This window comes from Pelophylax lessonae, assembly GCF_965119305.1.
Source record: "Pelophylax lessonae genome assembly, chromosome: 5".
Taxonomy (NCBI): Eukaryota; Metazoa; Chordata; class Amphibia; order Anura; family Ranidae; genus Pelophylax; species Pelophylax lessonae.
In genome coordinates, this window is record NC_138772.1 from 324,189,066 (window position 1) to 324,201,329 (window position 12,264).

Sequence of the window (12,264 nt, forward strand, 5' to 3'; positions counted from 1 at the left end):
TGCCTAATCTGCAACGCATGGTCAGAGAGACATTTCCCCTCTGTCTGGGTGTTCCAACTCACCTTTATGTGCTCCAGCACATCCTCTTGCATTGTCCATAATATTAAATAAATAAACAGGGTACGTGGGACCCCTCCAAATGGACATGGTGGGTGTGCAAACCTAGAACTTCAATGCAGATATCCCAACAGAGCCACCCAGGGATTTAAGAAGCCAGCAGCTTGTTTAAATCTGCAGCACTGACATAACAGATCTGGATAGGCTGACCCTTTAACTAGTTATTTTTTATCTAACTTTTACTGTAAGTTTTCACTCAGCAATCTTACATTTGCCATTTCTATTGTGGCAAAGTGACTTTTACATGCAAAACAAAAATGCACCCTTTATTTTCAGGATCACATACACATCTGTTGTCACAATGTCATTATTTCAAACATGATGTATTTACTACCAAAATATTTCAATCATAAATTAGAAGTGTAAATTAGTTTTTTACTGTTTAGCAAGTTTCTCCGAGATGATTTTGACCCATCTGTAAATTCACATTCAATCTAACCTCATCTCCCCCAAACTTGCCACATTGTTTACATAGCAGACTGGATTCCACCCAAACAGCACTCACAGAGTGCAATCAGAAACTTTGTTCAGGCCGCTTTTTCAGATTCAACAGCAGATCATACGACATAAAGTTCTGATACTGTAATTTCCAGTCTTTGTGAGGAATAAAAGAACTCCCTGGAAGTTCACATAGGGTTCCAATTCATCTGAAAGCAGTCATTAAATAGAGAAGCACCAATGTTAAAGTTTTACACATGCAAGTGATGATAATTATGGTGGGCAGCCATTGTGTGTCCCAACAGCTGTGTGTAGCCAGTAGTCGTCATTGTTAAAGACAACAAAACTGTACAAATTTTCACCACCTTTAAAAAATCCATGTTCACTCTCTTTCCAAGATACAGGACTGTCAGCAAATCCATTTACCATAAGGGATGCCCATTGACTTAATTTTGGTTCATCAAAATATTCTCTGGAATAGAAATACAGAAGTGTGAATGAATACTATTGAAATACATCTCCGATATCTGAAAGACATTTCTTTCTATTTCATTGCTCTGTTGTAATTAAATATTCAAACTTTCTTAAAATGAAGACAATTAACTTAAAAGCACTGAGTTCAACAGATTTGGTAGACTTTAAAAAGGCAAGGAAGTTCACAGCTACTTGTAGTGCAAGACCTTCTGGGAAGCCATTAATACAATATCTACTACACGGGCTTTTATTCTATCCATTAAATCATCTTCTCAAGTTGAATTAGTCAAAGTCCCAAGAGCAATAGTTGCACACTTCAAGTCTCATGCCAAAACTCTAACTTCTTACCAAAAAGTAAAGGAAGGAATGAAGAAAAATGGGATTTTTTACTTACCGTAAAATCCATTTCTCCGAGTCCACCGAGGGACGTAGCTGCTCTCACCAAGAGTGACCAGGTAGAGCCAAAGGCTTTGACACACACAGGGGGGTGGGGTCCCTGGGTTATTACCCCTGGCCTCACCGTTGCATCTTCAGTTTAGTTGCAAGCAGTGAATAATAACCAAAACCCAACTCTTCTGAGAAAAGAGAGGTGGGAGCTATGTTCGTCGGTGGACTCAAAGAAATGGATTTTACGGTAAGTAAAAAATCCCATTTTCTCTTTCGTCCACCGACGGACGTTAGACTGCCCCTTGAATGGCGGCCTGCAAAACCTTGCGGCCAAAGGACGCATCTGAGGATGCTAACACATCCACTCTGTAAAGCTTGGTGAACGTATGTACAGAGGACCAATTGGCCGCCTTGCAAACCTCCATCATTGACACCTGATGGGGGAAAGCCCAGGAGGCACTCAACGCCTGCGTAGAGTGGGTCGTGACAGGGAAAGGAGGAAACTTGCCCTTAAGAGAATACGCCCTCACCACCGTCTATCGAGAGATGGTCGCTGCATACGCAGCCTGACCCCTACGGGGTCCATCCGTATTCACAAACAAGAGAGTCCAACTTACGAAAGGATTCAGTAGTCTCCAGATACACCCGTATCGCACAAAACACATCCAAGCAATGCAAGGCAATTTCCTTAGGATGTGAAGGTTTCGGACAGAGTGACGGAAGCACTATGTCTTCGTTCAGATGGAAATTAGGCCGTAACACTACCTTATCCCTGTGTATTACCAGATAAGGAGAGCGGCAAGATAGCGTCGCTAGTTCAGAAGTCCTGCACGCAGAGGTGATAGCAATCAAAAAGACAACTTTCTGTGACAAGGAGAGCAAGGAAATGTGTCTTATGTTCTCAAAAGGAGATTTCTGAAGAACCGATAGAACCAAATTAAGGTCCCAAGGAGGAAATGGTGACCTCCTGGGGGGAGCCAAATGGTGAACCCCCTAAAGAAACGAACGAATCACAGAGTGCATAGCCAAAGGGCGTTGGCAGTACACAGCCAAGGCTGAGATCTGACACTGAAGAGTGCCCAACGCCAAATGTTGGTCAACCCCTTTCTGTAGAAAGGTCAGGATCCTGCTGATAGCAAAGGATCTAGGATGTGGCTTCAGCGATTCGCACCAAGCAATGTACGCTTTCCACATACGATGATAAATCTTCTGAGAAGTGGACTTCCTAGCCTTGAGTAAGGTAGGGATCACAGAATCGGACAGACCTCTGTCCTTTAAGACCTTGCTCTCAACAGCCAAGCCGTTAAAGCCAGTGACTGTAAAGCAGGATGGAAGATCGGACCCTGAGATAGAACAACTTCCCGCAGAGGAAGTTTTCACGGACCTGCGACCTTAAGCCGAATCATGGCGGCGTACCAGGAACTCCGGAGTCAATCTGGAGCCACCAGAATTACCGGAATCCCCTCCAACTCGACCCTGCGTAGCAGGCAAGATAACATTTTAGGCAGAGGAAATGCATAAATTAGCCCGTACTGGCTCCAGGGAGCCACCAGGGTGTCTACGGCATCAGCCAGAGGATCACTGGACTGAGACACAAACTTTAAAACTTTCCTGTTTTGTCTGGAGGCGAACAGGTCATCATCCGGGGTCCCCCACCGGAGACACAGCTGGGACCACTCTCCCTGATCCAGGCTTTAACGACTCAGGTAGTCCGTCTGCCAATTGTGTACACCGGGAATGTACACGGCGGATAAGGCTAGGACGTAGTCCTCTGCCCAGCGCAGGATCCTCCTGGTGCCCCCTTGATGATTAACATATGCCACGGCTGTGACATTGTTGGACTGGACTCAGACAGAACACCTCTTAAGATTGTCTGTCCAATGGAACAGGCTCAACTTGATTGCTCTCAGTTCCAGAATGTTGATCGGGAGCTTGGACTCTGAACGCCCAGGTCCCTTGAACATTCAGGGTGCCCAGCACTCCCCCCCCCCCTCCCAACCGGTCAGACAGGCATCTGTCATCACCACCGTCCAGAATACTGGAAGGAAGGATTTCCAGTGTAGAAGATTCGGAGAGCTGAGCCGCAAATTCAGGGAGTCCTCTGATCTCCAACTCAAAGGAATCGGACTGTCCAGGGATAGAGGATCCTTGTCCCATTTGACAAGGATCTCCTGTTGCAAAAGTCTCGTGTGGGCCTGAGCATATGGTATGGCCTCAAAGGAGGACACCATCAGGCCCAGAACCTGCATAGATGACCTGAGAGACACCAGGTCTCAGGCCAGAAGTGACAGAATCACTTCCCTTAACTTCTGTAATTTTACAGGAGGTAGAAATACCTTTGCGAAGCTGAATCTAGGATCATCCCTAGATTCTCCAGTCTGGTTGTTGGAACCAGGGCAGATTTCTGAAGGTTGAGATTCCAACTGAACTGCTTTAGAGTGTGAATGATCACCTCCAAATCCCGTTCCAAGGTCACAGACGAGTCCGCTTGGAAAAGAAGATTGTCCAGGTACCCCAGAATCGCTATTCCTCTCTGTCGTGGCAGAGCCAGGATAGGGGCCAACACCTTTGTAAAGACCCTGGGAGCAGAGTCGAGACCAAATGGTAACGCCACAAATTGAAAATGGTCCTTGCCCACCGCGAAGCAGAGGAATCGTTGAAGACCCTGGCAAATAGGGACATGGAGATAGGCATCCTTGATATCGATCGAGGCAAGCAGGTCTCCCTGATGCAAGAACGCCACCACTGACCGCAGGGACTCCATGCAAAATTTATGGACGCGCACAAAGCGGTTCAGAGTTTTGAGGTCCATGATTGAAAGCAATTTTCCCCTTCTTCCGTGGAACGGTAAACAGGTTCGAATAGAACCCTCAAAAGCGTTCCTGATGAGGAACTGGTACAATCACCTCTTGTGGCAGCATATCCCGAATCTCCTAAGACCAGGCAGCTAAAACTGAAGATAAAAAGGTGAGGCCAGGGGTAATAACCCAGGGACCCTGCCCCCTGGGCGTGTCAAAGCCTTTGGCTCTACCTGGTCCCTCCTAGTGGGAGGGGCGTAATACCCATCCATCTATGATTTAAAGCAGCAGCTACGTCCGTCGGTGGATGAAAGAGAAAAAAAATGTTGTAATTTTACATTTAGGATAACTATTCAAGTGTCCTGCCAGTACTATTAAATTCTTAGTTTCCATTATTTGATTAAATAGATCCTGGATTTTTTTACTGCTTTCATCAGACCTTAGATCGCTAGCTACAAGCAGATTGCTGAAGCTAACTAATGGACTGGAGCTTAGGCCTTCCCTAACAGAAAATGTATAAAGCTGGGAGAATATAGTATTACAGTAGTACAGTAGAGTCGTTTTTTAAATGTCCGCTAATATGAAATAATCCCTGGACATTCCTGTCCATTAATTTGTTGGCCCCGATAGCAAGCATATATGGGGCCTCTCGGTGGGTGGGCCTTAACCCCCTGTAAACTACTTACCGTGCTGAGAGCGCTTCCTGCAAGCTTACAGCATGGGAGCCAGTAGAGAAAGGTAAGCTCCCAATGCATACTTGCAATTGGGAGCTTTCCGATCATGTGGCCGCTGTGAAAGCTAATCACAGCAGCCACATGACCTGAATGCTTGCCTCCCAGCTTTTATAACTCTTAACCACTTGCCGACCGCTCTTCACGGACCAGCTCCCACTGTGATTGGACACAGCATGAGCCAATCAGCAGGTCCAGCAGACCCAATGTCTGCCGGACCCACCAATTGTTCACGAGGCACTGAACGGCAGTCTGGCTATGTAAACAAGGCAGATCGCTGTTCTGCTAGTAGGGAAGACAGAGATCCTGTGTTTCTGCTAAGCAGGAACACGGATCTCTATCTTCTCACAGCCAAAGCACCCCCTGCACAGTTAGAAAGCACATTTAACCCTTCTATCGCTCAATATTAACCCCTTCCCTGCCACTGTTATTAGTACAGCAACATTGCATTATTTCAGCACTGATCACTGTATTGGTGTCACTTAGTGTAAAATTTGACTGCTGCAATGTCGCAGTCCCGCTAAAAATCGCTGCCATTACTAATAAAAAAAAAAAAAGTATTCCATAAATCTCTCCCATAGTTTAAAGACACTATAACTTTAATGCAAACCAATCAATATTCGCTTATTGTAACTTTTTTTTTCAACAAAAATTGTGTAGCAAAATACATATTGCTCTAAACTGATGAAGAAATTTGATTTTTTTTACTTTTTTTTTGGATGTGTTTTATAGCAGAAAGTAAAAAATATTATTGTTTTTTTCCAAAATGTGATCTTTGTTTTTAGCACAAAAAATGCAGAGGTGATCAATTACCACCAAAAGAAAGCTCTATTTGTGGGGGAAAAAAAAAAACATCAATTTTGTGTACAGTGTCGCACGACTGCAAAACTTTCAGTTAAAGTAATGCAGTGCCGTATCACAAAAAATGGCTTGGTCATGAAGGGGGGTAAACCTTCAAGGGCTGAAGTGGTGAAAGTGCTTGGAGGCAGTCGGCGCCAAGGGGTTAGGAGGTAAAGAAAGAATTACCAAAATTATAATTTGGTGAAACATTACTAATGTCTTACTAAAAAAACTGTAAAAAAAAAAAAAAAATTGCTACTTCAAAAGTAACAATGCTTTTTATATAAATAGGTCTTAACATTTTCATGCTTATACTGCACCTAATGTTACAACCATTATTTTCAGTAGTATAGCTACATCTACTGTTTGTACATTAGTGCACAGTTTTTTTTTTCCATTTTAAATTCTTCTTGGTGTGGTTTCCAGAAAGCCTACATTCCATAAGGATCAATAGTAAAGTATGCAAAAAACATTACATACAAGCTATTCAAATATGTTGTGCTGCACATGAAATACCTGCCCCCATCTTGCCTCATGCATCTACCTATTTGCAACAGAGAATGCCCATTATATGACCATCAAGGCTTTGACTCTACTAGGAATAGGAAGTGTTGGAATACAATTTCCCTTAGCTGTAGTAAGTGCATATTGTTGCAGATGTATGTGACAACTCTAGATGCATTTGATAGTTTTCTAAGCCATTACGTAAAGAGGCGTGAAGAGGCCCTAAAATCGTGCACACATCAGTCTTACCGTAGCTGCTGTAACAACTGCATTATTTTTGCTGGTGTTATAAATCCAGTAATAGTGCATACATAAGCTCTCTCTGCCAAAATATTTGGCTCTGGGCAACAAAAGCTTGATATGAAACTGGATGCCTGATTGTTGCTGAAATTGGAAAATAGTAAACTATTAAAATATGCATTACACACATAAATAAGTACCCAATAGGGCAGAAAGCAAAGTTTGATAAACCATAGCAACCATAAAGAACATATGAGTCATTAACTTCAGTAAACTGGATGACGTTAATCTTGGGTTCCTTCATATTGCACTAACCATTTCAGAGGACTTATTGTGATTTTACAGGTGTCATTTATAAAACAATATGTTAACCTAAAACAGTCCATATTCCTGATATGTGCCCACTGTACTCTGAACTTGTATGAAAAAGTATCCAGTTCGCTCTGTATTTCTTTCTTTGTGTGAAATACCTGGTGATCCTGCCAGTCCCTCTGATCTTCTCTTAAAAATTGGCTTCACTAAACATGACAGCTCAGCATGGTCAACTTTCAAGTTGTGCTGAGAACTCAGCCTGCCCTCCTCCAATGATCAGACTTGTACTGACACCCCCCACCTCCAGAGCAATTCATTGGGAAGTTCAGTTTACTACAACCAAGGATAACAAACAACTTTGCAAATACAACATCCTAGCCTTTTTTGTGTGTGTTTATACCCTACCATCATTGACCTAGGCCTGTGTAAGCATTTTTTTGTTTACATTCAGACTCTCTACAAACTGCACTGTACAGTGTGGAGGTCAGTATACATACACAGCTGCACTAAGAAGAAAGAGATCAGGAATGCCTCTAGATGCACATTCTGCTTTTAACAGTTGCTATCTGGTCAGGACAGCAAGTTTGGTAAGACTTTCCTAAACTTTTGCAGAGGCTGCCAGTTTTCCCAGAGACTACATGACTTTACTACAGTATAGAAATCATGAGTCCCAGACCTTGCAATTAAAACAAACGTAAGAAAAAGCTTTCTTTTTTTGCTTTTCCCAATTCTGCTCTGCAAGCATTTTGCTCTACACTGTAGAGCGCACACTGCAAAGGCTGAATGTAATCAAAACAAGCTTAAAATTAATCTTGGTCTGGGCCTGTAACATCAACTTTCAAAGTATGATCTAACCAAAGGCAGAGTTAAGATGTTATGCTTACAAAAGTGACTTGCTGTCAATGGATGTATTAAATGTTTGATTTATCCATTAAACTTTAAAGTATACTTTTACATTTCACATATAGTAAAAGACAGCGACTATAACTGTCAGGTTTTTATTGCAGACTGTGTCCCTGTTAGGGAGATTCACTCTCTTTAATTGTCATAGTTACCATTATTATGGAAAGTAAAAATCCCAAATTTTGGATTGTGCCCAGAACAGGAATAGTGGAGATATCTTCCAAAGGGGACACTAGTACTGGTGACGCCATTGACAACCAGGGATTCCTTCACTTTAAAAGGATTTTTACTCACTTCCTGTTTTGTCTATGGGGCAGAAAGTGAAGGAAAATCTCCCCAATAAGCCACAGATGCCAAAAATGTACCTTACATGGGTTATACCTTCCCTATACTTTATTCAAAATACAAATAAAGTTTTGCCTTTAGTTCTACTTTAAAACTTTTCATCAAAAACTCTGCTAACTTCCCAAAGATTTTTTTGAGCCGATAATTTGTGGATAATCTTTATATTGTAAAAAACAGAGTACCTACCAATCAATGTTATTGCTTACAGCACCCAGCCACTCGAAAATCTCCACAGCACTACAGGACTCCCCCTCTTTCCCATGTAATTCTTTGCTCTTCAATACAGGACAAAGCACATCTCTTGAAACAGTAGAACTAATCTTAAATGGGCACTCTTTGACCATATATTTTGAAAAATACGTCTTTATAGTAGGTGCTTCTGAAAAGACAAAAACGTATTCAGAAAGGTCTCACTTGTAAAACAAGCACAATCATGTGTGCCCATAATTATCTAAGTCACATTGAAAGAGACTTTGACTACATTTCAACACATTAACCAGACCAATGAAGATTAAAATAAAAGGCATGTGAACCCAGCGCTGTCTACAAAAAACGTTGTGCAAAACTACATATGTTTATTTCATACAAATTGTGTGAAAAACCTATATATACATGCAATGTCAAAAAGAGTTCATATAGTGCAACATGTCATTAATGTCAACAATTGAATTAGTCCTTTAAAGTGCAATCCATGCTTGAATTTCCTTGTGCCAATGATGTGCAATAAAAGACCATAAAGTGCTGTGCTCCCCTCATGTGCCCTCACTCACCAACGAAAAAATGCCTGTTTGGAAAATGGTTATCCTCAGATTCCTGTGATGTCACCGGAAGTTTCCTCCTGCCTTATGCGTTTCACTACAAAATGCATAAGCAGGCAGAAACTTCCGGTGACATCACGTCCGGTATTTGGAACGCTAACCGCAGACATTGTGTTCCAAACCAGTGCGTTACATGTGTTTTACTCAAGAATTATACATGCAAGTGTTCAATTTGTTTTTAAATTAAATTAAATTTTGTTTTTAATTCTTTTTTAATAAAATGAAATTACACAATGGATATTTCCTGCTTCTCCTTACATGGTAATGAATATGAGAGATGTGCCACCTTGCTGGAGCACATGACAGAGTTGTGAATAGCCTGAGAGTTGGTAAGTGAGGGCACGTGAGGAGGGGAGCACAGCACTTTATTGTCTTATAATATATAAAACATAATACTTAAAATACAAAAATGACTTTGAATTCATTAAAAAAAATATAAAGTACAAACACTGCAAAGCTGTTAATTATAAAATACAGAATTTCTTCCTAGCAAGCAAGGATCTAAACCACTGCAGTTTGAAAGCTAAACTAAATTACAACCCTCAGCCATGCAATTTTATCTGGCTCAGCCAGGAGGAGCAACTCTCTGTATCACAATTAAAAAGTACAGGTGGTGCATCTCTTAAAGTATTAAACCCAAAAGCAAACATTATATTGCAGCTTACTAATTCTTAGATGTGATGGCTGCATTCGTTTTCTTTTGCAATATATTTTATTTTTGGTTTTGGGTTTAACCACTTAAGCCCCGGAGGATTTTCCTGCTAAACGACCAGGGGGTATTTTGCGATTCGGCACTGCGTGACTTTAACAGACAATTGCGCGGTCGTGCGACGCTGTATCTAAACGAATTTGGCGTCCTTTTTTTCCCACAAACAGAGCTTTCTTTTGGTGGTATTTGATCACCCGTGCGATTTTTACTTTTTGCGCTATAAACAAAAAAAGAGCGTACATTTTGCAAAAATAACAATATTTTTCACATTTTTTTATATGAAATTCCCCCCAAAAAAAATGTAAAAATCAAAATTTTTTAAAATTTACAGCCAATTTGTTTTATGCTACCTATGTTTGGTAAAAAAAAAAAATCGCAAAAAGCGTATTTTGATTGGTTTGCGCAAAAGTTATTGCGTTTACTAACAAAGGGAAAGATTTCTGTCATTTTTGGTGTTTTTTTTTTAACGTGTAATGGCGGCGATCTGCGATTTTTTTTGCGGTACTGCGACATTGGGGCGGACAGATCGGACCCTTGACTGACATTTTTGACACTTTTGGGATTACCAGTGACATTTCTACAGTAATCAGTGCTATATATATGCACTGTTACTGTAAAAATACACTGGTAGTGAAGGGGTTAACTTTATTTGGGAGGGAGGGGCTGTATGTGTCCCTAGGGGCGTGCTTTCTACTGTGATTGGCTGTGGCTTGAGCTGTAAGGACACTGATCAACGGATCTACATAGTAGATCCATGTGATCAGTGTTTTTACAGCGAGGAGAATGACAGGTGGCTTGTTTACACAAGCTGCCTGACATTCTCCCTCTCCCCCGACGATCGCCGAGTGACCGGCGGACATCGGGTCAGCTGGTCACATGCGCGGGGGGGTCCGTGGGCGCGCGCTCGCTCCCCAGAGCCTCACAGGCGAGCGACGTAGACCTACGTCACTCTGCCTGTGAGGGGCTGACTGCCGCAGTAAATATACTGTGAGCAGTCGGCAAGCGGTTAATACCACTTTTGGTTGTGGCTTTCTTTCTTTTTAGGGTAAAATATAAAATAGCACAAAATAAACTTCGAGTGCTGCTTTCTATGATACTGGATAACACATTTTTAAAAAGTTTTGCTTTCTGAAAAATATTTGGTGATTACTTTAGACCCCTTCAAAGTGAAAATATAATTTCAGAATGACTATCACATAGGAATCTTGAGAACATTTAAATGAACTTTTACTGATTATAAAGTATTTCACAATGTTTCCAACATCCTACAAAAATTCAACAGTGCTAAAAGTGTTTTTGATGAGGATTTTCAGCTTTGTGCTCAAGTGTATGCTGCATCTCACTGCAGTGTCAAACAATAGCCAGCCAGCGCTTACAGATTCCAGTGCCTCAGATACCTTTTTCCATTGAAATATGGGATTGCTATAAGCTATGACTCTGACATGCAAATAAATCAAAACCACAACATGCTTTTAAAAAAAAATCTTTGGCCTCAGACTTTATTGGTTTACCAAACTGAATACATAAAAAATAATTTTAAAACTTCATATCAATCCATATCAGCTCATCTATGACAGTGTGAGTTGAATTATCAAAACAAAAAACAGCATTAATATTAACTGTCCCAAACAGTCAGGGGGGCATTTTTTAACAACCGTCCTGGCTACCAACCCACACTAGGGCCATTTCTATGCATTATTAAAGATATCCAGACTGATATCAGAGAGATGTACCTCATCTCTGTACAGGCCTGGAACTCCGCCTTCTAAATCTAAATGACAGAAAGAAAAAAACATTTCCTAATTACATAAATTAAAGGGTTTCAATGCAATGTTTAACCAACACAAATGAGGCACAACCTCTGAGAAAATAATCACAGCATTTGGTAACAATGACTTGAAAAGTTAAATATTGTGTTTTATTTGGAAAATTAGATCCAACCAACGTAATTTCCACCCTGATGTGAAATTAACAAATCCGGAAGAGGCCATACTATTGGTCTAATCACCAAATACCACGTCTACCAAACCAACAAACTTGAAAGAGAAGCGGGTCCAGGTCTAAATTGGCTGTATAAATTCTGCCTGTTGCTCTTCGATGTGCCCCTTATACAAACGAATGGCAAAGTGTCCATACGATTCCTTGCTTACCTAAAATAAGTCTAAGAAAACCGTTCGGTCTAATATATATACCGTATATATATATAAAATGCATAAGCATTGGATTTCCTTCTACTTAATTATTGGATTTGCTTAGACTTCAGTCCAATTGTAGCTGCTTCTGTAGCAGCTCCTATCCTGAAAGAATGGGAGGAAATATTTAAACCTCCAAGCTGTATAACCATATGTGTAAACTCAAAACATTTAGGGACCGAATATCTTAATAAGGATATGACTGGTGGGGATTTGGATGTTAAACAATTAATAGCATAGGAGTACACCATTGTTGTCTGTACTTACCAAAATCCTCCTATTTCTGAAAAACATCCCCCAAAATTCAACTGCAACTATAATTGGAAACAATTCCAATACAATATTTTTACCTAATCCTGTACAAATCCAAGAACCAGGCCACCTTTCTGCACACCAATGACAATTCCAAATGGCAGCAAAACCAGTGGAACCTGCTAATTCCGTAAAACAAAAACC

At 40.9% G+C, this 12,264-nt stretch overlaps 1 protein-coding gene across 1 annotated transcript in view; it reads right to left on the bottom strand.

Moving 5' to 3' along the window:
- Positions 1–793: 793 nt before the first annotated feature.
- RPP40 (ribonuclease P/MRP subunit p40) overlaps positions 794–12,264 on the bottom strand; it is a 57,735-nt gene continuing 46,264 nt past the window's right edge. Inside the window, exons 6-8 of the mRNA XM_082259658.1 lie at positions 8,276–8,468; positions 6,539–6,673; positions 794–1,027 (exon numbers count right to left, since the gene is read on the bottom strand). Of these exons, the coding sequence (XP_082115784.1) occupies positions 829–1,027; positions 6,539–6,673; positions 8,276–8,468 (527 nt within the window). The 3' untranslated portion in view covers positions 794–828. The remainder of the gene's footprint in view (positions 1,028–6,538; positions 6,674–8,275; positions 8,469–12,264) is intronic.